This window comes from Drosophila montana, unplaced genomic scaffold (assembly GCF_035044405.1).
Source record: "Drosophila montana isolate Dmon_TW-CO22-7 unplaced genomic scaffold, ASM3504440v1 contig_201_1, whole genome shotgun sequence".
Lineage (NCBI taxonomy): Eukaryota > Metazoa > Arthropoda > Insecta > Diptera > Drosophilidae > Drosophila > Drosophila montana.
Genome location: NW_026996939.1, coordinates 46,491 through 74,392, shown reverse-complemented (window position 1 = coordinate 74,392; position 27,902 = coordinate 46,491). Strand labels below are relative to the sequence as shown.

Genomic DNA, 27,902 nt, shown 5'->3' with positions numbered 1-27,902 from the left:
AAAATAAAGATGAGAGTCGCGCAACACAGCTTTTACGGAATATGATGAGTCAAACTTACGGATTTCCTGTGCCGTCAACAATTGCATTGACAAAAGTACCTGAAGAACCTATACCACTTTTAAAGGTAAAAAAAATCAAAAAAAAAAATGTTTGATTAAAGTTACGTTTTATTGGATAGGATATGCCTGAATCGCAACCGAATGTTATCAAAATATGTAGAAGAAAGCAGAGTTTTCCTACTAAAACTGATTGCAAGGAATCTCCAGATATTACAGACACCGATACTCGTCTTCATTCAGAAAATATTTCCAATGCAATTACAGAAGGAATAAAAGATAAGAAGGTATTTACATACTTCTATTCTAAAGTATATACCAATTTAGGTATAACAAATTTTCCAGAGCATAAAATGTAGCAGCACTGCTGCTCTATCTACTTCTCAAAAGGATATGTCTTGTTCTAATTGTGGTACACTGACAACAACAATTTGGAGACGAAGCGTAAGAGGAGAAATGGTTTGCAACGCTTGTGGGTTATACTTCAAGCTTCATGGCGTTAATAGACCCCATTCTATGAGACGTGATACTATACATACACGGCGCAGGCGTCCAAAAGAGTGCGAAAAATCTAAAAAAAGTAAGCATCCTACTTTACCGCACAGAACCTAATTTGGTGTGCTATTTTAATATTTATAAAATCTAAAGTTAACAATTAATTAAACACTGTTGCAGAAATATAGCTTAGCAGAATTTATTTTGTTCGCAGTAGGTTTTAACATCATTTTATCAATTTATTTCTTCTCATGTTGCTTGACTGGGCAAGGCCATACATATGAGAGCATTCGAACAAAGTTCTTGTGTGCAACCACCCATTGAAGTTAAGCGACAAATGCATGGTTCGGCAACACCAAATTCAGCTCGCGCTACGAGCTCTTTTTTCAAAAAATCAAAAAAAGTTTCCCCAACTGCACCACCTTTACTCGACAGCTACACTAACAATTTAGTTTCTATGAAAAAACAACGAGTTTAAATAGTAGCACATACACAGCACAGAAAACAATACATTCGCCATTACAATGATGTTTATAGAATTCAATTAAGACGCGCATTAATAAATCAATTGGAACTACTCATAAATTTAAGGCGGTTTTCTTTATGCGCTTGTTCGAAAATTGTAAATTTCATTAAGAAACAATTAAGAAACATTAAGTAACAAAGAAGTTATTAAAGAATACGCTTTGCAAACCACTTGGCTGCAAGCAAAAAACACAAGAATTTATGTATACATGTGCACCCATATAAATGCTATGTGTCTTTTTTTTTTTGTCTATAAATGTGATTTGTTTATGTGCTGCTATTTAAATGCAGTTATTTTTCATATCAACTCAATTTTTTTATGGCTGTAAGGTATGAGGCTATGAAAAGTAGTTCTCTCGTTAGAATTGGCTGCGAGTTCGAAATCGGCAGAGGGAGTAACTTTATTTGGTTTTAGAGCAACCGTTATTTGTTATTAATGAGCTCTTGACCGAAAAAAATCCAGCATTCAGTTTTGCATCAAGAAGTTTTATTTTGACTGAGTGAGACGGGGCTTTACTAAGGATCAGCATGATTTATAATGCGCTTGCTTAAGTCACGTCAGAAATGGATTTAAGTGATGTTCTTACCTTAAGCCGTCAGATAAACAAGTAAGAGTGTCCGGAGGGCCCAAACTAAGAAATACTATTAACCCCGCGCTAAGCTACTTTTATATAGGAATGCACACACACGCTCGCCGCTTGAAGAGCAAATTATGCTGTTGCTTTGATTCTTCTGGTCCTAGGCCCACACTATATGAAATGCATTCGTAATTAAGTTCGTTGTTATTTATTTTAGTTCGTTTTTTTCTATTCGTGGAATTGAGATTAGTTGAGATCACATACGAGAATTTACATCCAAAATCTTTGCTGGTTTTGAGTTCGCACCACCATTAATCTTACTAGCAATAACATTTTTACGAAAAAACGGAACACAGCACAGCCTACAATACAATTCTATTCTTTTTCTTAACCGATTTTGAAAAAACATTTTTTTGAGTGTATGTTATGGTTCTATAGCGCCATTTGTATATTCGTATGTTCCAAAAAGACATTAACAAAATTAAATATACTTGATCTGAGTTTACTTTACAAGAAGCCACATGTCTTATTTAGTGCCTCTATCTCTTAATACCTACGAGAAATTCGAAATTCGATTTTGATTTTTATTGATTGCTTGATATGGGAACCAGTTAAATGTGAAACAAACTCGGACACTAAGATCACCTATGCTCAAAATCACATGTCTTTCATGTTTCAGCGATAGGGTTATTGATGCTGAGTAAAAATTTATATACTTTCTTGGGGCTGGTGGTGCTTTTTTCTGCTTGTTACACACATTTACACAAATAGGTGTGCCCTTTTCAATTGGTTGAGGGTATTAAAATGCCTGAGCGAAGCTACGTTTGCGGGACCTTGGTAAACTTGGCCGGGGACGATCCGTCCCACATATTGACGCGAGACTTTATTTCCTTCAACTTTCCGTCGCAATTACTACACTTCTTTACAGTTGAACATGTTTGCCTGTCCATAAAGAAGTTTCGTGGAGTGCTACACATATGCTGATGTCGAATTCTTAAAATAATTTACAACAGTATCACTACAGTTTTGGTTAGCAGTTGACTATTAGTTAATTCTTCAATGTATGTTTTTCTGAGCAGCAGCTCTTACAAGGTTGAGAATTACTTTAGTGCTCTTCATATTTAATGGGCTTCTGATGAGTTCGTTAAAAGTTTAAAACAGTCTTTTTTCTAAGCCAATAAAAAAGTTTGTATATCCAGTCCAGAATCCTTTGCCGGTTGCAGCTTAGGTCCAGAAAGGTAGTCACCAATCTTATTGATGATTATGTTGAGGTTGCTTGTTAAAGCTTTCCTATCGCCAGCCTTGTGACTTAGCAATATAAACAATATAATTATATGCGGCTGTTGCCGGAGTAGTGCATTTAATCAAAATAGAAGTGCTTATAAGCTAAATACAAAACTGATATAACCAAAGAAATGAATATGAATCTAAAGCTAAATACATAAAATGTAAAAGTACTGGCACATGCTATAAGTTCGTGGCCGGCGAACCGACTCAGCATAATTATTATGTAAGCAAAGCGCGTGCGACATAAACAGGTGTTGCCTATTGCAACCGCTAAAGCTAAGAATATTGCAAGGCATATCTGATACATCAGCATTCCAGGCGCGCGGGTTACTTGAGAAGTTCTTGCGAGGATCGCTGGTTAACTTGCTTGTTAACTATTCCCCCCTCAAGATCATTGCCGTCCTCGGTGATGTTTAATTCGCTGATCACCTTTTGTAGCTTGACTGAGAGTTCCTCCGGATCAACCATTGATATATGAGGATGAAACTGAAAAATTGAAGACTGACAAAAACTCCAATTGCGAACCAGAATTTGGGAGATCCGCCGGATGTCACATCATCCTTGAGTTCCTGGATGATATGTTGGATGTGCTTATTCATCCGTTGCAGTAGTGGTAGGCTTAACACATGATCGTGTCCCGTGATGTTTAGCAGGTGTGATGCCGCGATGCCTGGGGCCTTGCTTTCAGCTTTGTTATGATTTAGATATTTAGTATAGTTTATTATTATGGCTGTGCGTTCGAATGTAACGAGATGAGCGCCTTTTGTGGTCATCATGGGCCCGTCATCTATGATGACTCTTGCGAATTGCTCGTTGATGATGATTTTTTCCTCATCCACTATGGTCATTGGTTCCAGGTAACTGGGCTGCGTGTACCATACAGCTATGCTGCCCGAGTGTATTCCGCGGGCGCAGGTATCATGCAGTGCCAGTTTGCAGAATGTCGCATAGCTCGTTGTAGCGCATTCCGTAACAGCCATGATTCCATCGTCGCATTCTGCCACTATGTTTTCATGTATTTGCAGTACGGTGTTGTTTTGTGCCACAGGAATGATTATGACCTTTTTACAAATAACTGTTACTTTAGGATATTGACTTGGCGAACGTTATAGTGAGCATGAGATTTTGTATTTCTGTGATTAACATTCTGCTCCTCACTAGTAGCGTTTCATACCGATATCTATTTTAAATTTGTTTTTGAATAGTGAAGTGATCGTTTCAGAATTGAACGATGCTTCGTTGTCGCAATAAATGGACTTTGTTTTTGCCAAACGATGATAAAGCCAATGCCAACGACACAGGATTATGCCTACTGTAGTCCAAATCTTATGTGACCGGGCGGCCTTCAATTCGTCCTCGAAATTTTGGATGACGCTTAGCACTGGATCGTAGCTGATGATGCTGAGTAGAGGCGACCCTGCCACGCCTGGCGATCTAGTAAACATCTCGCGCTGATTAACATATTTTGTGCCGTTGATTGTGGCCGAAGAAAGGAAGGTGACGAGATGTGTCCCGTTTGTAGTAATCATCGTCTGTGCTGACCTTGGCAGCACTTTCGTTGATAATGATAATGCCGTGGGGCACAGGGCTGTGCGTGCGGCACAGGGCTGTGTTGGCGGCGTGCTGTGCTCGAGCGCAAGTGTCTTGCGCTGCCAATTTACAGACGGCTTCGTAGGTCGTCGTTACGCACACATTGACCGCTAGAATGTCATCGTCGCATTCGGCTATGGTATCATCTTGTAGCTGTAGTGTGACCTTTTGGTGTGCCACCGGGAAGCTGGTGATTTTCTTGCAGATGAGCTTGACCCTAGGATAAGCTATTAATATACGGACAATGTTCTCGGTCTGGAGGACCTTGATTTTAGATGCTCCGGTTAGGCTAACTATGGGAACTTCGACAGGATGTTCATTTATAATTGATTTCAAATCATCGTGATCAAAAATATTGTGATCTATTATACCCGCTTTAGCTAGAGTAATTGTGTCAACCAATTCTTTTTTTTTTAGCTTTAATTATTTCGTTTACCGTGTCGGTATGTTTATTAATTTGTGTCTGTGTTGGTGTATTAATGACTACCTGCCTATTGTTCGCATCATTTAAATTTGCCTCGTGGTGATTTTTACTTGAGAGCAACAATCATTTGAGGTTGTCCTTATGGACCACCCTCCCTCTAATAAGAACAGACGCTCCCAGGTCTGCTTGAATTGTTTCTTCTGTGCAAAGCGGTGTTAACTTATTTCCTAATCTTCTGTTATATTTTACGAAAACTTTTTCGCCTACCTCAAATACCCTGGTTTGTCTATTCGGTTTGGATCTTTCAATGCTATCGTGCTGGGCCTTTGCAATTTTATTTCTAATGTATGGATCGGTTGTACGCGATTGTTGCCCTTCAATTCGACTGTATCGTCAGAAATTTTTTTTAGGCTAAATGCTCTGGCTATGTCTGCGAGTGTGCCGTGAAAACGTTCGACTTGGCTATTTGAGCAACTGTAGTGGTGGCGGGTTCACAAAGTCGTTCACAACTTCGTACCCGTTTGTTAACAGCGCACGGATAGTTTCTGAATTAAAAGAAGCTTCGCTATCGCAATAAATTGTCTTAGTCTGTGGGGATAAATTCAACAGCTGAATGATGGGCGGTTTTACATCCATTATTGTGCGAATTTTGAGAACTTGTCAATGCAACTAAGAAATATTTTTTTGTCAGTTGAAAAGATATCAATGTGGAGTATTTCTCCAGTGTATGATGGAATTGGTGTCTCACCAAGTATTTGTTTTTTTGGGGCGCCTTATCGTAGTTTGCTTTAGTGCATCTTTTGCAATTTGTTACTATTTCGTTGGCCAACTTCGTCATTTGTGGAAAATAATAATCGCGAAGTATTTTCCTGGGCGGCTCTGTGAGCGCGGTTATGTTCGGTGGTGACAATTTCGATTGTGTGGGGTTACCGATGCTGGCCGCAGTGGCCGGGCACTGAAATCATGCAGGCACTGCAACATTCTTGCGTTCTTCTAAACAAAAGTGTGTTCTTATGACGTAAATATGAAGTGCAATTCTTATGTGTTACCTTATATATGTTGCTCATGAAATGCGCTCAGACGGAGCGTGGGATATACAGAGCCAATACATAAAGTGGCCCTGGGCTTGTTTAACGTATAATTGTTATTGTATGCAACAAAGTACCGCATTCTTTATATTTGGATACAGGGTGTTCTTTTAAGGCATATACAAGTTATTTAGTGTTGATTATCCGGCTATTCTCTCCGGGATGTAATCTGTCTCCTGCCAAAGACGAGGATTAGGATGGGAATTAGAATTCATATTACTGGCCTTATGGCTCAGTAACTCAGTATATAATATTTATATGTTGACGACAATTGCCGGAGCAAGTATTTTATTGAGCAGTGAGCTCTTACAATATTCATAAAAAACTGAAAACTTAAAGAACTAAGACATAAAACTTAAGCTAAGAATGTCCAGTGGAAAAGTACTGGCAAGCAGCTCCTCCAACAAATTCGTAATAGCTTACTCAGCAAAATACGCCATAAGCGGGCGCGGCCTGCTTTGCGACATACGAATCGTTATAAGAGCGTGGGTTGCTCTATAACTTTGTCGTTCGAGCGTGCGAGGGTTGTTCGGTGTCTACATAGTGTGGTTATGGGATACCGGTAGAATTATTTCTTACATACTTGCTTAACTTTAGAGTGTACAATTAATATGTGTATTTCATAATCAGATTGCAATATTTTGATGTTAGATACTTCCATCAAATTAACTATGGGGACGTCTGTGGGCTGATCAGCGAAAATTGACTTCAAATCATTTATATCGAAAAGGTGGGGTTTATAATATTTGATTTTGCAAGCGTGAATTTAAGTATTAAATTTTGAATTTCTGTAATGAGCATCCTATTTCGAGTCATAATGGTTTCAAATAAATGTGGGGTGCCTAAGATTTCGCCCTTTTTTGATTGGATTATTCTGTTTACTGTGTCTGTGAGTTTATTAATCTGTTTCTGCGTTTCTGTATTAATGAGCACTTGTGTATTGTTTGAGTCTATTAACTGAGTTTCTGTCGTTTTTATTCTCTCAAAGTCTGCAGCGTCTGGTGTTCCAGCCACAATTTTTGATGCTGTGCCTAAAAAATTTCAAGTTTCAATATGTTCTATATATATTTCTAACAATTTTCGCATATGCGGTTGGGGGAAAAATTCGGATATTTTTTTTGGTGTCATCTACTATGTTAAAAATATTATTCCCAAAATTGTTCCCATACAAAATCGTTTCCGTCGAGAATGGGAATCTAGTTTGCGTTGGAAAAGTTGGTGATCCGAGCTTGCGTGGCAGTTAGCAGGATAAAAATTATCCCGATGAACCTGTGAGAATTCACTTTATTGGCTGGTTATTTGGCGGACTTCTAACTGTCTATGGTTGTTTTTTTGGACCAGTAGCTCTGAGAATTGTTTGCGTTGTATCGCTAATCTTCTTATCGATCTTGAGGCATCTGGCAATCTGTATTAATGTGCAGCTATGGAGCGGGGGCGCGTTGACCAAAATGTTGAATTGACTCTTTTAGTAACGAGGTGATTGTCTCAGAATTGAATGACGCCTCGTTATCGCAGTAGATTGTTTTCGTGTTTGGGAAAATGTTCACTATTTTTAGTAAAGGGGTGATTATATCCGAGATCGCCCGGCTGCACAATGGTAAATTTTGAGAACTTGTCAATGCAAGTTAGGAACAGTTTATTGTTTGCGGAAAATATATCGATATGGAGCCTCTTACCGGTGTGAGATGGAATAGGTGTTTCACCAAGCTCTTGTTTATTTTGGGTGCCTGTCGTATTTTCCCTTCGTGCACACTCTACAGTTCAGCACTATTTTGTTGGCTATTTTGGTAATTTTCGGAAAATAATAGTCCAGCCTGACTTCTTTTACATTTTCCTGTGCTGCCCTGTGCGCTCGATTGTGCTCAATGCTGACTATCTCTACCTGTTCGTCTTTGTTGGTGATGTCCGCTACAATGCTTTTGCAGTGTCGAATCTTCGTCGATGGAAACAGTGTTATTAACTTATGTTGCGCTGCAGCTAACGTGGGGAGGTCACAATGAATTGCGTTAACCACGTCTGGATTTACAGCATTTTTTAATGTTTCAATTAGATGGTTCTTGTCAGAAAAATTCACTATGTGGCGCATTTTGCTGCCAAACATAATGATCTTTTGGTGTAGCGCATATCGTGCCTCTTCTAGGACCATTTGGTTTCTGAAACCATTTATGGGTTGATCGGTAGTGACTACTCACTATGGATGGTGGCTACATCAGATTGGGGCTCATCTGGCAGAGCATTGATATTTTGACACGATAAGGCTTCTGCCACGTGATTGTCCTTCCCTGGCTTATAGAAAATCTTTACATTGTGTTCTTCTATAAACGCTTTCCACCTCTTGATCTTTGCGATAGTGTTCTGTAAAAGTAAGTGGTTAGTAGTCAGTGTAGACGATGATTTCTCTGGAACCATACAGGTAATTCTGCAGTTTACCAAGAGCCCAAACAATAGCTAAGAGCTCCTTTCGTTGGTAGCGTAATGAGTTTGACATTGTTTTAATGTCCCATCTTGAGATAGCATAGCTCCAATGCCACTTGCCGAAGCGTCAGTGGTCAAATCGAAGGTTTTTTTAAAATCAGGGTACATAAGTATGACATCTTCCGATGCCAAAATGTTGCTTAGGCGTTCGAACGCATCACGTTGCGTGTCGTCGAATTATATCGGAATCTTCCTCGACATGTGTTTGCTAATAGACCCATTTTCGCCATTAAGCATGTTGGCTAGTAGCCTAGCTATCGAAGCGAAATCTTTTAAGAAGACTCTATGGTAGCTAGCTAGGCCCAGGAATGATCTGAGCGCATATAGGTTTGTCGGCTCGACGTATTCTTGTATCGCTTTGACCTTCTCGGGATCAGTTTTGGCTCCACCCCTGGCCACGATAAACAAGGTATTCGACACTATCTTTGAAAAACTGGCACCAGCCTACGATGGCATCGAATATATTAAGTGTGTCTAAAATAAAAAACGGCGCGATTTGTCCAAGAATTTTCATTGAACATATTTTCTTTATTTCACTGGACCCATGTATGGAATTCACAGTAAATGGCGTGTCGACAAGTGTTACGTTTCAACTCCTTTACGTAATTTTTAGCCGCCCCGGTATCTATCAGGATTTTTAGTTTTCTGCTAGCCAACTGTCGTTCGATAAACGGCAGTTGGGAGCGCTCCCTTAAAAATTCATCATGTCGTTTCCGTCATTTAAATCGATATCGTTTTCGATTTCCGTGACTGCGGCTTCAGCTGCGGCTGTGTACTGCTGGTTGTGCTTCGCCAACATTTGAAGAGTTTTGGGTTTTGGCCCAGTTAATTGACTGTCGGAAATGGGAATTGAGGGGTCGACCTCCATGGGTTGGGGCTGATTTGGCTGGCCCTCTTGGTCTTTGGAATTTGAGTTATTCCCTTGTTGTGTCTTATACTGAGGTTGTTTCCCTACGTAATGTGGGATATTTTCCTGGCCTCTGTTTGGGTTCGCCGGTTGGCGATTTCTCTGTTTGTTATTTTCATTAAGGTGTCCCCTATCTTCAATTGCCTTGCCATAAGAAGCAGCAAACATGCTCCTTTCGATGCTATTCTCAGCCTCACGGGCCAAAGCTAATGCTGACGACAAATCTTTGGGCTGAGCTGGCCTTTAGCGGTCTCTTAAGACCTGACATGAACGCGAGTAGAGCATCACTTCTAACCTCAGAATTTAGGATCGTGGCAGCTTGCTCATCATGTGTCATGACAATTTTGTTAGTAACGAGGGTGAGCTTCTTCTTAACCTCGTCATTATACTCCATCAAGCCTAAGTTACCTTGCCTGACCATTTCTAGTTGCTGTCTAAGTACGCGTAGAGACGTCTTGTCTGCGTACGTACAGTCTAATCTTGCAATGATCGCGTCGATGTAAAGTACGGTATTGTGGGATGTTAGGATCGATCTAGCTGCTCCGCACAAGAATAGTTACGGCTTCATAATGGGCTTTACTACCCTTGTAGCTTTTGAAAATCTCATATGCGTCCAAGGCAGCTTGCCTCTAGGCCACATACTCGCTCTGCACCCCCTCGAAGGTTGGTACGGACTTCACTATTTCAAGTCTCGCTTCACATTTAACATTCGGATCAATTGTAGTTTTTTCATATGGTTCGACACGTGGCGCAGATATCTGTAGTGCATCTTCTTGGGATTTGATTACGCTAAGATCCACCGCAAACTGTTGTCTTAAGCGCTGCTCTTATTCAGCGAGAGCGGCACTGACTGTGCCTTGTATTAACGACTGTATTTGTTCGGGGTTCATTTCTATTTCTATATTGTCTAGCAGCTGAGGACGAAAGCATGCTTCTTCGCTATCGTCCCTGTCAAATTCTAGTTTAATTTCTCTATATTCCCAACTCATGGGCAGAAATGTGAGCACTATTAATACCACGAAATTGCCCAGTGATCATTCAAAGCAAATCAATTAACCCGTAATAATTAGCACACAGTGTTTAGAGTTAGCTTTACAATTCACTTGCATTTCTTCTATTTTATCTTTTTGAATATTGAAGTCAAAAACGCTAAGCGCTCACTAACATGTTTCTCTTTTAGAGTGTTTGGATTCTTATGTTAAAATCCGTTGGGCGCCAGTTATTTAGTGTTGATTATCCCGCGGCGAACTTTGCCGGTGTCACTCCAGTCCAGCGGCGACTATGACTATTCTCTCCGGGATGTATGTCTTCAGCCGAAGACGAGGATTAGGATGGGAATTAGCATTCCTATTACTGGCCTTGTGGCTTAGTAACTCAGTAAATAATATTTATATGTTGACGACAATTGTCGGAGCAAGTATTTTATTAAGCAGTGAGCTCTTACAATATTCATACAAAACTGAAAACTTAAAGAACTAAGACAAAAAAATTAAGCTAAGAATGTCCAGTGGAAAATTACTGGCAAGCGGCTCCTCCTGCAAATTGTTAGTAGCTTACTCAGCAAAATACGCCATAAGCGGGCGACATACGAAACGATATATGAGCGTGGGAGCGTAGTTCGGAGTCTACTTGGAAGTGACGCTCGTTAACTTACTCACTACACTATTATTGTAACCTCCATTTTGGCGGTTGTTACCTCTATAGTTTCCACGTCCTCTATTATTTTATTTTTTTTCGTTATTATTGTTATAATTGTTATTATAACCACGAGAGTTGCCTCTGCCTCGGTAATTACCACGATAGTTATTACCTCGGTTGCCGTGTCCCCTCATCAGTCATTTCTGTACTGCAATGGATATATTTTGTGATGGCTTCAACCATCGTTTTGAATGTGCCTGCTTCAAGTATTGTTTTTACGTTCCCATGCTCACAATTTTTGATCATGACTGAAATGGCTTCTTTGGTACTGATCGTATCAGCACGTTCTGCCTTTAGTTCTTCATCGATATACGAAGATTCTAATAGTTTTCGTAAAATATCAATTTCGTTTGCGAATTGTGAGGCTGTTTTACCTTTTTGGTAGACATTAGACATTTATACTTTTACTACATCGGATGTTTCACCGAAAATCGAAGTCACCAATTTAGATATAATCGCATTTGTGACCGAATGGATAGACCTATTGAACTTTATTGTTGCATGAAGGGTATTGTCGACAGTATCTTCGACGTAGTTTGAATTTTTCAGACAGCGACTTATATCTCCCAAGGTGCCGTGAAAACGTTTCACCTGCCCGTTGGATGTTCTGTGTAGGGGCGGTGCGTTTGCGATCACAATGTCAAAGTTGTTTGACAACATTGATCTAATGGTCTCTGACTTTAGGGACTTTTCGTTGTCCCAGTAAATCTTTTTTGTTTTAGGGACGAAGTTTAACAATTGTAAAAGTGGAGCCTTTATGTCGACGATTGCGCGTGAACGAATATGAACAACTGCAAATTTAGAACATTTGTCAATGCAGGTTAAAAAATATTTTTTATCTGTGGAGTAAACGTCCACGTGTAATATTTCTCCGGCATATGATGGTATCGGAGTCTTCCCTATCTCTTGTCTGATCGGGTGCCGATTATGTTTGCTCGTAGCGCACACTCGGCAGTTTGCGGCTATTTCTGTTCTATTTTATATTTCTTAAACGGCCAATTTTTGGAAAAAAATAGTCCCTGAGTATTTGCTGGGCATTTTCTTGAGCTGCGCGATGGACGCGATTTTGCTCAGCTATAGCAATTTCTCTCTGTTCTGTTGTGTCTGAGATTTCTATTACAAAATTTGTTGAATGTCGGAACGTTGTCGGGGGAAATTCTTCGACCAGTCTATGCTGAATAAAGGCCAAAATGGGAAGCTCGCAATATATTGCGTTAGTTACCTCGGCGTTTACAACTTCTTGCAGAGTTTGCATCAGTGTGCTCCGATCGGAAAACTGTACGACATGTCTAGTTTTAGTCTTGAACAAGATATAAGTCTTGCGCTGAGGGATAGGGCTTTCTTCCAGTATGATCTGGTTTCGGAAGCAGTTGACTGGCCTATCTGTTTTTTCAATTGTGTAAGTTAGGGACTCTTCACTGTGGATTGTAGCAGCATCGGATTCTGCTGAATCCTCCAAGGCATTAATATTTTGGGGAGAGGTCTTTCACGAGGTTTTCTTTGCCTGGTTTATAAATGATGTTTGCGTTATGTTCGTCGACAAAGGCTTTCCAGCGTTTTATCTTAGCGTTCGGATTTTTATCCGATACGGCAAATGTCAACGGCTGGTGATCTGTATAGATATTCAGATTTTTAACTCCAGAAAAGTAATTTCTGAAATTTTTCAATGCCCACACAATGGCGAGAAGTTCTCGCTCATTTGTGGCGAAGTTTATCTCATTGTCTCGCAGTGTGCGCGAGCTCATTGTTATAGGGCGACCGCCCTGGGACAGCACTGCTCCGAGCCCTTGACCTGACGCGTCTGCCGTTAGGTCAAATGGCTTTTTGAAATAGGGATGCGATAACATCACATCCTCGGAGGCTAGCAACTCTTTTTGCCTGTTGAAGGCATCTAACTGGCCTGAGGTTAATTCGAGTTTTACCTTTCTCGAGTGGTTGGCGCTAATTTTTCCATTTTCGCCTTTCAAAATCTCCGTTAGGGGTCTTGCGATGCTGGCGAATATAATAATATAATAATAACTTGCTAACCCTAGAAATGATCTAATTCCAAACAGTGTTTTTGGTGGTTGGAAATCTTTTATGGCCAGAATTTTGTCGGCCAATTGGTGGATTCCGCCTCTGCATACGGTAAATTCCAAATATTCTTTGGAAACCCTCATGCCTGCGTCCCTAAGGCTTTTCAAGACCTATTCGATGTGCTTGATGTGGTCTTCCTTGTTAGGGGAGAAAATTATTACGTCATCTACATAGACGTAACAAGTTTTCCCGATTTGGTCCCTGAGGACGTCATCTATTGCCCTCTGGAAATTGCTAGGGGCGTTTTTCAGCCCAAATGGAAGCCTGCAAAATTCGTACTTCCCATTGTTTACAGAGAATGCAGTCTTTTCTCTGTCCCTTTCCGCCAACTCTTTTTGGTGACGTCCAGTGTTATGAAATACTGGGCCTCACCTATGTTTGACAATATGGTCGAAATTGCCGGGATAGGGTATTTATCGTCGATTGTCTTTTCATTTAACTGACGAAAATCAATAACCAGACGTTTCTTCTTGTGGCCTGATTCGTCGACACCTTCTTTATCGACGATTTATATTGGGTTGTTATAGGGTGACTTTGAGGGTCTAATTATGCTGTTCGCCAGTAGTTGTTTAACTTCTGCATTGAACAATTCAGACACACCCATTGGGTATGGGTATAATTTGGAATATACCGCCGTCCGTTCGGATTGTGGCGATAGTGTTTATGTTGTATGGTAGGGACTCATTAATGTCTGCAAAGGCTTTAGCCATTCGGTCAATCATTTGATTGAAAGTGGGTCTGACTGCGGCGGGAACATCCGCGTCACTAATTTGGAAATGGTTCACTTGTTTGCATGTTGTGAACTCAATTTTTTCTGTCCCCCGGTCATACTTTATAATGTTGTTAGTCAAATCAATTTGAGCGTTAATCTGTTTTAGCAGATCAAGGCCAATTATGCCATCGAAAGTTTTTTTTCTGAGAGTCACCATCATTCTCCTGCTGAGCGTTCTGACGCCAGTTTTGATTCTTTTGGCCACTAGACTTTTGGAGTTTTTCTACAAGGTGCTTTGCGAAGTTGGCTGCAAAGATGCCTCTTTCGTTGCTTCTTTGCGAAGTTGGCTGCAAAGATGCCTCTTTCGTTGCTTGACTCAGCTTCTTGAGCTAGAGCCAAAGCAGTTGGTAGGTCTTGAGGTTGTGGTGGGAAATCGGACCATCTCAAGGACTTTCTTAATTCCGAGACAAAAGTATGGAGAGCATCATTCCTGAATTTTCCGTTTAGGACAGCCGATGCGGCGCCGCAATGTGTCATTAAGGTCTTTTTCGTTAGTAATGTAAGTTTTTTCTCGACTTCATCGTAGTATTTTAACAATGGAAGGTCACCTTGCCTAAGCGTGCTTAGTTGTTGTAGGATCACGTGCACTGGCGTTTTGTCGGCAAACGTAAAATAAAATCTAGCAATGATCGCCTTAAAGTTCAACACTGTATTAATTGAAGCAAGCACTGCATCCGCTGAACCCCTTACATTATGGCGGATTGTGCCCACGGCCTGATAGTGTTTTGAGCTGCCATCATATGGCTCAAACACAAGGCGGCGCAGCCGGCCTGTCTCGATGAGACATAGTTTTCCTGTTTTCTTTATGATATCTAAGGGTTCGTCGCATCTGAGCCCTGGCACTATTTTTATTTCTTGGTAAACTTTTATTTGCGGGGTTGCATTTGCGCTTCTAGCTGTGCTACCTTTTCACTGTTCATTTCGTTTACTGATCTGTATTCTAAATAGGAAGGAATAAGCTCGTCTTCGCTGCTATCGCCTGACCTTCGTACGCTCCGCAATCGCTTAGACCGTGAAATCCAGATCACTTTGAAGCAAAAATATTGTTGCTTTTTTTTTTTGGAAAATTCGATATTTACCTAAAAAGCCTAGCGATGAAGCAGAATGTTTTAATTACAAGTAATAAAATAAGTATTTATTTTATTTGAATTTTAATATTTCTATATTTTCTTTTGATATGCCAATCTTATGTTAGACAGCTTTGTGATAATTTTTTTGAAAAATCTTTTTTTTTCTTTTTATCGCTTTGAATTGTGAAAGAAAAATAAGCACCACACTGACATGTTTGTTTAAAATAGCTGGGCCCTCAAAATCTGGTAGCCGATGCAGTTGCGTAGCAGTTTAGTATTGATGTTGATTAACTCGCTCAGCTATTGCTGGAGTTTTTATTTTATATTGCTGTTTGTCTTTTCAGTCGCTCAGCTATTGCTGGGATTTTAATTTTTTTTATTGGTGTTTGTCTGTTCACTCGCTCAGCTATTGCTGGTGTTTTATATTTATTTTTTTTATGTTGTTTTGTATTCTTTGCTAATGATTTTTATCACTTTTTTTGAGAATGAAACTCGCGGCAAAATACGTTTCGCGATGTTCTTTTCTTTGGAAAAGTTATTAAGAACAACTTTCGGTGTGGGCTAATTTATTTGATGCCGTTGGGCGCCAAGACCGATTTTTAATTAGTATTATAATAGATTTTTTTTGTGTGATTGTTTATTGTTGTTTGGTAGTTTGTCTTGGTATTGTTTTTTTTGTTTTACTTTGATCCATGAACGGTCAGTAGGCACTCGCGGCAAGTTTCGCGATTGTCCTTTTGCGGATACAAATTCGAACAAATTTGCTTTTCGTGCACAATTGTTTCGACGGCTTAAATTTGCATTTAAGGCCTGGGAATACAATTGTCCTTTAATGGTCTTATATTTCACTAGCGTATCCGACAGCGCCAATTAGATAAATCGGTATGCGTTGCTTTAAAAAAATATTACTTTATTTTTAAAACAATGCGCGGCTAAACGGAATTTACACGAATAGAATATTCGAATTGACGGTTCGGATGCGTCAGTAAAACTCAAACTGTAAACTGTTGTCAACGCTTAGCAAACCTCGTCTATGAGCTTTAAAGATCATGAACGCTCTCTCTTTGGACAATGCTCTCATTGTTTATTCTCTTTATGATTTGAGCTGCGTTGGCAATTTGCGCATTTGGTGGGAATATCGATTGTGCCGGATGTTTATGTCTAATGGTTCTATGTTGTATGGTTGGTCTCACGCCAGAATTGTTATCGTCACCAAGAATTTTATGTTTGGGCTTCTAAGGTTTGTTGTTACAATTTTCGGTTGGTTCGCTTAGTTGCTAAGGCTTTTGAAAAAGGAGTTGGATATGAGTGCCGTAGACATATGATATATGCTTTATTTGACTATATAAGTGTATGTGCAAGTATAGTGTATGTTGTGCATATGTATATGTGGACTTCAAATAGGATCGGCCAAGTTCTAAGTGGCAACCGTAAGAATGTCGCTCGCGCAAAAATGCAGCGTTTGCAATTTGGCCGGCACCCAGCTTTGGGGTTCGATGGACCGATGTAGAGGGGCAAGCATAACATGCGTTATTCGTAAGTCATTAGTCAAGTCGACTCGAAGGCATAATGTGCCCCATAAATTTTGTTTTAAATGAAACTCATATACTATTGGTATTAATAGTTTTGAACGAATTATGTAAGTCTTATAGAAATAATAAATTGTAATTTAGATAAAAAAAAAATTGTTGATCGAAAAAATATTTTGAACGAATTATATATATTTATATAGATATAATATATTGTTAATTTTATAAAAGAATGTCATCATTAAGATATCTTTACTATATTCTATATTCAAAATAAAAATTTGTCATAAGTGAAAAAGATCACCCAAACTTTGTTGGCGTCGAACAGAAATGGGAAGTAGATTTCTACGAAAAGTCGACCAAAACTGTATAGAAATTTGGAGCCACTCGGGGAGTAACATGAAGGCTGTTGTTTGCGTAACAACCAAATAATACTAAAGAGACACTGCGCTTGCAGGATCTCTGATGGGTGCTAGCCGACGGTTTGAGTACCTTACCCGCTCCGAATTTTTGGATAAGTTCGTCTTGCAGACCTATGCGAGTGAGTATGGTCTTAGTGCGATGGTGAGACAGACGATAGAATGGCAAGCGCCTGGCAAAACTGAGGTTGATCAGAAAACTGGGAGGCTTTTCATGTCCTTTCTGGAGTCCTTGGGTCTAAATATCCAAAATACTGCCCCTTATTGGTCTCAAGAGAATCCAGAAGGTCCAGCAAACGGTAAGGACCATGTTTGCGCAATTTAGAGTTTATGGGATCAGCTTTTGCCCGATATGTCGCTGGCAGATTCGAATGATTTCAGCCAAGCGTTTCTCATGCGAATACCGTGTCTTCCGCCTCTTTTATTCGAAAAGGAAAGAACGGATACTTTTAAGTACATTTTGGGAACTGTCCACAGCAATATTCAAATTTCAAAGGCCCAGGCCGAAATGTTAATAAATATATGTCCAATAAATGTTGAGAAGTTGGGCAACAAGCGCTGGAATAATAGCCAATAGTGCGCCAACAAAAAACGAACAGTTTATCAATAAACTCCGGGAAATTATCTGCCAGGCGCCAGAATCAATAGCGAAAGATAATCCAATAAATGCGTGTTTGCTAAGAAATTGTATATGTAGTATGAAACATTAAATTTTTTGTAATAAAGTTGGGTGCACTATACATTTTACGGTTTTCTGCCTAGGTTTTATTAAAGTAACATAAATAAAACAATAGTTAAAAATTTTAAAAAAAATAAACTACTACCGTCTTATTGCGGTAGGTTTGTCGCCGCTGCCGCTGCTATTGCCTTTGCCGCTTTGACGCTCCCAGCCAATTGGTTAGTGTCGGGTGTCCAGGCTGTAAAGCACGGTGGCGAATGCTCTGACTTGGCGTACGTGTCGATTATTGGTTATGTACCTTGGCCGTGATCTTTGGGCTGAGTGCTTTAGTACTTTCTATTTGTATTCGCTGTTCTTAACTCATATAAGAGATATATACACAAAACATAATAAAATTAAAATTTCATTGTTTCCACGTTGTAAATTGCGGCTTTTACGTGTGTGTGTTTATGTCACTATCGGTTGCAACACTCTTTCCTTAGAATAATACCCATTAAAATTGTAGTTCAATTTAATCAAATTTTGTACTAAACACATTTTTTATTTTAATAATGATGAACAGGAAATAGGCAAATACCCGGCACTACTGTAGCAGAATATGAAAGGGATAATAGCCCCATCGAATGCAAGAAATCGGATATGTCCTTGGCAGAGGAGACACCCACATTTTCAAATTTAGTATTTAAGGTAAGTAATGGAGTTTATATTATTATCCATTTAACAGGCTGATAGAGGCATTTAAATTATTTAAAGTTTTTGTAATAATGACAAGAACAACTCATAAAAAAAGCATAGCCGCTTGTATCCTAATTTTTTTTATATTTATTTGATAATATACTGTTTGGCGGGGTTGTTTTATAATTTACTGATATTTTCTACGGAAACACCAGAGTTATGCTTCACCAAATCATTTTAAACAAATTCAATTATTTCATTTGTTTTACCCATAGCTAAACAAATTTACTAACCAAAATTGTTTTTATCAGCACTTCGTATCAGTATTGAATATTAAAAGACGCGTAGCAATAAATATAGCAGTTCAACACAAACTAAATGGAGCAAATGTCAAAATTCTTTTGTGCACCTGCTATCACCTTGCCAAAGTAAAGAAACCACCGAGGAAGGTTAGATTCTGCGAAAAGTGTGAAACACGTCTCAAATGATTCTTCGCATAAACCTTTGGAAATAAATTTGAACACGAAAAGTCCTCACCAAACCTTTGGCTCCCATTTCCACCAGGAGGGATGGATTTTCCAAAAAGTATGAAGCACCCCTCAAATGAATTTGAACAAAGTTCTCTGAAAATGAGTTTGAAGCCGATCGGATGGTAAACAAAAAAGTTTCATACAAACGTTTTTCGCGATTTTCCCAGAAATGCGGGGGAAATTTTCCAAAACCCCGTCTTAAAGTGCACCTTCATCACATAAGGTAACTATAGTGAAAATTTCAGCTTGGGCTGTGCGTTGATCACCAATCTGTCAATCTGTGAGTCAGTCAGTCAGGACAAACAGTTTTATCTAAAGAGATAACATATCTTTTCAATATATTTTTATATCTCTTGACTTGCTGTCAGATGAGAAATTATTTGAGACGTGTTTCACATTTTTCGCAGAATCCAAGCATCCTAGACAAAAAATGCGCTTCAAAGATATTTTGGGCGAAATTTTAAGTTTAATCTGGTTGGTGTCAAATGTATTATCGAAGCCCTACAAAATTCCTAAATGAAATAAAATTGCGGTTTGTCAAAAATAATAAAATAATCTTCAGAGATCTTTGTGAACATAATTTAAGACGCGTTTGACATTTTTCGCAAAATCCGCATCGCTTGGATAAATGCAACCTTGAAGAAAGATTATAAGGGCAAAGTTTTAAGTTTTGTCCAATTGTCTTCAAACTTATTTTCATACGCAACTCGTTTACGCGTCGGGGAATGCCCGCTATTAATATATAACATGTAAGGGATTCTAGTCGGGAGCTCCCGACTAGGGGATACCCTGAACCCCCTTATTCCAACCCCAAATGCAACTCGCACTACGCGCTCGTTTGCTTTAGTAATAATAAAGATAAATTTGAAAAAACAAAGTTTCCTTGCCAGAGTTCGAACTCGCAACTGACCGCATTACTTGCTGCCGCATCTACTTAACAGCCACACCAGCGAAAAAAATAAAATTAGTCTCCTCGATGGGGTTCGAACACGCATCTGACCGCACTACTTACCGCCGCCTCTACTCAACAGCCAAGCCAATAATTGAGTTTTCATGAGAAAAAAACGAATTAAAATAACAGCACAGAAAACAATACAATCGCAATTGCAATGCTGTTAGAATTCAAAGAAGACACGCATGAATGTGTGTGTGTACATGTATACCAAAATTCTTTTTGTTTTTGCCGCTGATAGGAGAAAAGTGAAAACACGTTTTCTTTAATCATTTCTGTGCTTACCAAAAAGTCAACTGCATTTAAATTGTGGCTTTTATTTCTGGGAGGCATAAATTGGCGTTTTTACTTGATTTATAGCTATGAGGTAGTAGCTGGGAGGTAGTGGTAGCTATAAAATGAAAGATACTTGATATATCTATACTATTCAAGAAGCTACATGTCAAGTTTGGTGACTCTAGCTCTTATTATTTACCAAAATTGCTCAGAAAACAGGATTTCGATATCGATTTTTATCGATTACTTGGAAACGAGGGAAGATATCGAATATCGGAAACAAACTAGATCTGCGCATGGACTAGGACGACCTACAGCTAATTTCAAGTTTCTAGCTCTTATAGGTCCTGAGATCCTTGCGTTGATATATGTATACCGACAGACGGACAGACGGACGGATGGACAGACAGACAGACCGACATGGCTAGATCGACTCGGCTGTTGATGCTGATCAAGAATATATATACTTTATGGGGTCGGAGATACTTCCTTCTTCCCGTTACATACATTTGCACAAATACAATATACGCCTTTAACACATTTTTAATGGGTTCAGGTTTTGGTTTTTAATAAAACCTTCATTTGGCTTACATTCATCAAGTCAGATGGTTATGCTCGTAGAACTCTCATTGATTATGTTTTGTAAATCAGTGGAGTCTAATATGGTTGGGTTATTATTTCCAATCTTTGTGAGTGTATCAGATAGAATTAGAGTTTCATGTTTCTAAATCTATATCCTATTTCTTTAAAGCAATGTTTGGTGTTTATCTGTATTAACTTGGCTTATTTTATTAGAATATTTACTGCTTCTGTTAGTTTATATAACTGTTCTAGTATTTTTGTGTTGATGTTTACTCATCTATTTTCAAATTCAATGAACTTCTGTTGTCATTTGTGTTCTTTAAAAGTAATCAAAGTCCGAAGTCTCTGTAAAACGGTGCCTAATAGATTGATGCTTCTGGCGTGCCAATGATGGTTATTTATTTTTGTTAGGAGTGGTTTCATATGTCGTATGCTCGAGTCCAGTATCTGTCTTATTTACGATTGAGGAAAATTATTCTTAAAGTTCGCTATTCCGCTAGTTATTTCCGCCTACATTGTTAAGTTAGTCGAGTGCTCTAAATATTGAAAAAATTTCCCAAATTGTCGTGTCTCCAAATATAACCAGGTTGTTGTCCATGTTCTAGTAGTCAGTTAGTTAAGTCGATGTCATTGTGACAAAAAGTAGCTTAGTTCAGACCCTGAGGTGTCCGTTAGAAAAGAAAATTTTTTTTTAGCTATCTCACATTATCCTTATGAGCCACTTTATGTGGTCCGCATCCACTGTTTCTTCATTGTACAAAGGTGTATGTTTATTTCCCAGGCTCTTATTTAATAGAGCCCCTGCAATTATTTCCTACTTGGAAATTTTTATTGTGGGCACTACCATTATCTTTTATAGATCTTCTATCTTTGGTCTATTGTCACCGTTTCCTTAAAACTTTCTACAGTCTCAGCATAATAATAATTTATATTAAGCATACATTGCTTAACGTTTCTAGTGAGATGACTGTGACAGCTATGGTGTTGTCGTAAATCATGATTGTTTTGTTCGTTAGTAGAGTAAATATTTTCTCTACTTCGTCATAGTATTGCAAAAGTGTCAGATTTCCTTGCTGGAGCGTCGACATTTCTTGTTCTGTTGAAAATGTATTATAGCTTTGAAATTTAATGCGTGCCGAATGACACTAGTACTATGTCAGCTGGACGCAAATGTTTATATGTATATGTATATATGTACCCATTATATTATGTTTCAAATAACCGTCGTATTTTTCTTAACTTTTTTAAGCGGTGTACGCCACTTTTATTCATGAGACCTATGTCTCATGTTTTCCCTCAAATTCTGCCAAAGATTTTAAAATATCTAAGATTTCACTGCATGGAATCGTTTTTTGAGCTACCGTCCCTGTATATTTCTACTTCTCGAGGTTCGACACGGATACTGCCTAAACGTTGTTTGAGTTGTTGTATTTCTGCCTCAAAAATGGTTGTCTAAGCGGCAAGCGTATTCTTAAATGCGGTTTCTATTATTGTGTGCAATTGGCCTGGAAACTCTGTCATATTTAAGTCTTTTTGTCCGATTTCCAACAATTCGCACTGATAATGTATGTAGTCCCTACTGCTGGTTTTTTTTTTTAACTCTTCGAGTAAATCTTTTAGTCTACTTCACGCATATGTATATTTAGATTTTTATTTATTTTTACTACACAAAGATTGGGAAATTAGCTTTGTAATAGCTTTGTTTGCTATGTTAAATGAGAGAATATCATTGAGCGGTCTACTTCTATGCTCTTATTTAATTCCTGTAAACAGCATATGTTTGTTTTTGTTCTTCCACTGGCTCGGAGGAGTTGATTAATGCTGCTTTAGTTGTATACATTTTTTAGTTGTCGCCGTAGGTGGTGACGTTATATGCTTTTACCGTTAGGCGCCACTTAAGAAGTTTAGGAGCTCGTAGGTTCGGAATGGGTTATTGTCCAAAATTTAACTATCTCTAAAGAACATAATTTCTTATAATGTAAGCTAGCACTTTGTCCTAAAGTCCCTGATAATTTACGTCGTGCATGGTATCGTATATCGGATAAAATAAACGGAACACGCCACTAATGCGTGCTTGCTTAGAGCCCTGCTCTGTTGGTGGGTAATCGTGTTAGCTTATTTACATGTTTAAAAAAAAAAAATAACAAATAATGAAACAAAAGTGTTTTTCCTTTCATTTAACTTATACTAATTTTAATTTTATTTATTTTCAGAAATACAAATCGGAAATATCTGAGACAGTAGGAACGGCAGAAACACTCAAAAATGTTATATTAAAACGAACAAAATCACAATCTTTGCTTGAGTTTAATGAAACCCATGCAGGCGAAGAACTATCTGTACCTCTTAACCTTGTTTCCAGTGAAAATAATTCAAAGTTAACATATAACGCCAAATAAAATTCAAGTAATCAAGCCATCAAGCGCACACAATTTATAAATGAGCTCATGAAATCATTAAAAACTATTATCGTTATATATGCTCACACTAATTTGTATTCTTAGAAACTAATACCAAATTGCAAAAAAAGGGGTTCAAAGTTGTAATATTATGGTGTGAAAAGTTTTATTTTAAGCACGGACAGAATTACTTAATTCTTTTTATACATATAGTAAAAATGTAAGCAATTAAAGAGATATTTATACTTATACATGATTCAGTATTTTTAACATTTAATGACTTCTAAGTAGCTTGACATTATAAAACAACATTTATATCAGTAACCCAATGCACTTTTTTTAGATTGACTATGGGATACCCTAAATAGGCTTTCGAATACATAAATCATTTGCAGTATTTTCTCAATTTTTTTAAAATTCATTATTCACAGAATTTTTCATTATAGCCTATAAGTCGTCAATAAAAACTTAAAAAAGGCTTCCCTTTTTAAGGAGGAGATTTCACACGAAGAATAATGACTATTTTTTAATCAGTTCAATTCTATATTATTAGGAGGTCAGGGTATCTCTTGGTCAAATTTTGATAAGTGTTAAAGGCTTAGCCTAGATTATCGTTGCAGGACTTATTCAGCTGTTGGAAAAAATTATACTCATTGTACGACTTACACCTTACCTCTTTTAAATAGAATGAATTTAACCCCTTACTTTAAACAGAAAAAAAAATTCGTTTTGCGGTTTGTAAATCAACTTTTTGCCGCATGAATTCAATTAAATTGACAGTAGGTTGTAAAATTCAAACATAACCGATCTGTTGTGCTAACCAAAATAAAATTAATAAATGTTGATCTTTTGAATAACGTTTGAATAAAATCAAGCCTATTGATAATCTGAGTATTTGTACCGTTTATATCGATTTTAAATCTTGAAAGTCGTAGGACAGCATTTTTATAAGTAATAAATGTATAGTACACATAATATATAATGAAAATATTTGGCAATCTATTTATATGTTTTCATCCATAATGATTTTTAAAAAGCTTTTTGTTTATTCAGCACAATTCTATAGCTAGAAAACATTTGTAAAATCTCTTGCCTGTAAATGAAAATCATGTGATAATAATAATAATAATCTCCACAATTTTTAAAATAGTAAAACTATGCAATTTAAAGCAATATTCATAATACCATGCAAGAATTTCAAGCAAATAATTGAACAAATATTTATATTTCTTATAGAATATTCTTAATGCTTAAAAGTAAATGCAGTTTTTCGATCTTAATAAGCTATGTAATATTAAATTAATATTTAAACTAAGAAAAAAAGTTAATCATTTATTTTTTCGAATTTAATAACCACAAAATCTTCTAACAATAAACTTATAACTTTAATTAAATTTGTTTTTATTGAAAAATCCCAAACTATTGTGCTATTTCATATATTTACGATCACCTTTAAAAATAGGTTGAATATACTGAATATACAGCATTACCGAAAGAAAACCTGTTACTTAATCTTAAAATACCACAAGCCTAGATCAATTTTTGTAGAAGAAATTCGACGCCTGTCAATGTATAGTTAAATGAAATTATTACGACATAGTAGGACATAGTAAATTAAAATTTTTTGTTTTTTAGATAGCTGAACTGCCTAATTTGTGTTCGTTTTAGTAGAACTTATTTCGACTGAGAGCTTAATTTTTAATAATAGAAAAATGCGAAAAGATCGATTGCCTGAACACGAGGCACGTTATCGATGATTTCGACATTTTCATACACACGAACTCGCGGAAAGACAGTCACGGTTAGATCGACTCGGCTATCGATGCTAAATAAGAATACATACACTCTATGATGTCGGAGATACTTCCTTCTGTCTGTTACACACATTTCCACGTATTAGATATTTTAAATGGGCTGCAACACCAGGTATGTCGGATGGGTATCCGTACTGTTGGGTAACAGTGCGAAAGAGGGTGATATCTAGTGACAAGGATGGTTTATTTAGCCGGTGAAAATGGCACACTTACTGAAACAAGCTCGAAGTAAAGAAAGATTTTGTTCAATAATGCATTTCCTTTACTGTGTGTGTAAGGGAAAAGAAAATACAGAAAACATAAATATTCAACCCTAACGGTGTCGTTGGTTCTTCTGATCCCAGAGAAAAATGATTGCCAGTTGAAATATGACTTTCTTCTGAGCTCCAACGCTGTATTTATTTCATCCCCACTTTGAGTTGTGCTTTGCTGCAGTTTTCTTTTTTTAGCGCGAATCTTGATGCAATTTACTGCATCCCACCTCCCGCCCAACCGACCGAGGGGCGCAGTCGTGTAACGTACGACTATCTACATCCTAAAAAGTTAAGTATAAAAGACTTTATAAAAGGAAGCGAAGAATGCGAGCAGAATACTCTATAATAGCACATGAATGGCATAGTTTTTTGAGCAAAATTGAAGTGATAAAGGTGTAGAATTACGTGTTAAACTAGTAGGGATAGAGAAGTTTAATTTGCTAGTCAACCCAAGAGAGTCGATTACACCCGTACTTAGCTTATGTAAAAATATTACACCAAGCATGGTTCTGCGATTAATTAAAGTAGGAAGGCTAATTATCAGAAATCTACTGGAGTATGTCGGTAACCGCACACGAAGATTCCAATGAACCTCGTTTGACCATGGCTTGATGAAACCCAACACAATTCCGGATTTATTGACAACGGTCGTAACATGAGACTCGAATTGAACTTTATGTCAAGAATAACATTTAGATCATTGACATCAGGTGCTGTTGACACGCTGGAGCAGTAAGCTACCAATGTTGTAAGAAACCAATTGTGAAGAGCTGCTTTAGAAAGTCATTACCTTACATTTGGAGCAATTCAAATTTAAGAGGTTGGCTAGACACCAAGCCTGAAACGCATCAATATCGGCTTGTAAAAGATAATATGATGCCATATCTTTATATGCAAGGCATAATTTTAATATTAATACTTAAGAGTGAGAAGGTATCGAAGGAAGGTCACTGATAAAAAGAGTAAAGAGAAGCGGGCCAAGATGATTAACTTGAAGGAATTTCTGAAAAGAACCTTTTGGGTTCTGTTACGCAAATAGTCTGAAATCCAGTTCAAGAGATTGACTGGTAAGCTAAGAATTCATAATTTATGAAGCAGTAAGGAGTTGTTGACAGAGTCGAAAGCCTTAACTAAATCAGTATAGATGACGTCAGTCTAAAGTGTTTTGTTTACAAACAATTCAAAAAGTTTTAAGATAGGTTATCATAGTATGGGTTCGGGGACTAAGCCGGCTTGATAGTGTTAAGATTGCTGAGTAGCCAACTTTCAATCATAATAGGATTTAGCATGCAGTTTGACATCTGTAACTCATGAGGATAAGGCTGATTTTTATCATACCTAGAGGAACAGTGGGTAGTTTCAAAAAAGTTTGCGAACAGATCGGCAAAGACTGGATAAGTATTCGCGCTCTCATTTGCAAGCTTAAACGAAAAAGTACTTAGGATTATGTGCAAATTGAAGGCGACAACGGCAACGGTAATTCTTATAACAGATGGAATTTTGGGTGGAAAAATTTGATTGGGCAACTGCATAGCGGGAGAAATCAGAATGATTTCCCGATTTCTTAAACTTTTTATAACACCTCGACTTCACACTTTTAAATTTCATTTCAGGGAGGCCTATCAGACCTCGCTGGGTGATCAAGAGTAAGATATTAAAGAGCGAGTACAATGTATTAGAAAATAGTTTAATGGCATCATCAATGTCTGCACGATTGCTCAGGTGGGACCAATGGAATTGCAGAATTAGATAATATAGCTTACGAAAATCAGCCTTTCGGAAACAACGGCGCTGATAGATCAATGACCAAATCCAAAGTTGGATGAAAAGGGTTTTCAGGAAGTCTAAGCGGGTCAATCCTGTGCACAGCACTGTCGAACGAATCAAACACGAAGATCAGATCAAGAGATCTATTTTTTGAATTGTGGCCCCGATCAACCTCCCGGAAGGATATCTCATGTAGACCATTAATAAATTCATTTGACGAAGAGGGCAACAGAATGTTTGAATTCATTGCCGATGACCAATCAATATCTGGAAGATTAAAGTCGCCAAGAACGCGTTAAGATAGCGTTAAGAAGGCTTTGGCAAATAGACCTGTTTGATAGTGGTGTGATATAGGAACTTCCAAGTACAACTCTTACAGCCACCACCCTGATCTCCGAGATGGAAAGTTCAATGAGCTCCGTCGAAATACCAGACTCAACAGCTATGATTACTTCTCCAATACGAGAACTCGATCAAATCTATAAGTGGTGTATAAGACCGCCGAACTCCAGTTCGATCACTTGGCCTATGACGATGCGTCATATCGGTCAGCAACCTCGTGAAAGCTACCCGTAATATGAGACCCCCACTCAGCGGACTCGGAAGTCCGCCGACTCTAGCCCTAAGAATCAATTATCTAGCGGACAGCGTCCGCTTGGTAGAATAAACGACTCGTTCCGAAACCAGTCCTATCTTCCATTATCTTCTAACGCGAATCAACTGTGGGTCACACTTCCGCTAATGCGTAATAAAAGTCTAATCTAAAACGTTAAAATAAGAAAGTAAAAGTGGTGTAAAGAGATATAATTTGTCAAAAAATTACTTGGCTAAGCTTTAACAATACGAAAAAAAAACAACCGCATAACCTGTGCGAAATGCGACAAGTGCAGCGCACACGTTAAAATAAGAAAGTAAAAGTGGTGTAAAGAGATATAATTTGTCAAAAAATTACTTGGCTAAGCTTTAACAATACGAAAAAAAAAC

The 27,902-nt window shown here is 38.0% G+C and overlaps 1 protein-coding gene across 1 annotated transcript; it reads left to right on the top strand.

The window, feature by feature from the left end:
- LOC135426405 (transcription factor GATA-6-like) lies at positions 1 to 23,334 on the top strand. The gene is made up of 5 exons (XM_064679470.1): positions 1 to 125; positions 180 to 344; positions 403 to 637; positions 18,232 to 18,356; positions 22,898 to 23,334. The coding sequence occupies exons 1-5, from the start codon at positions 42 to 44 to the stop codon at positions 23,081 to 23,083; spliced, it is 795 nt and encodes a 264-aa protein (XP_064535540.1). The 5' UTR covers positions 1 to 41; the 3' UTR covers positions 23,084 to 23,334.
- The last annotated feature ends 4,568 nt before the right edge of the window (positions 23,335 to 27,902 follow it).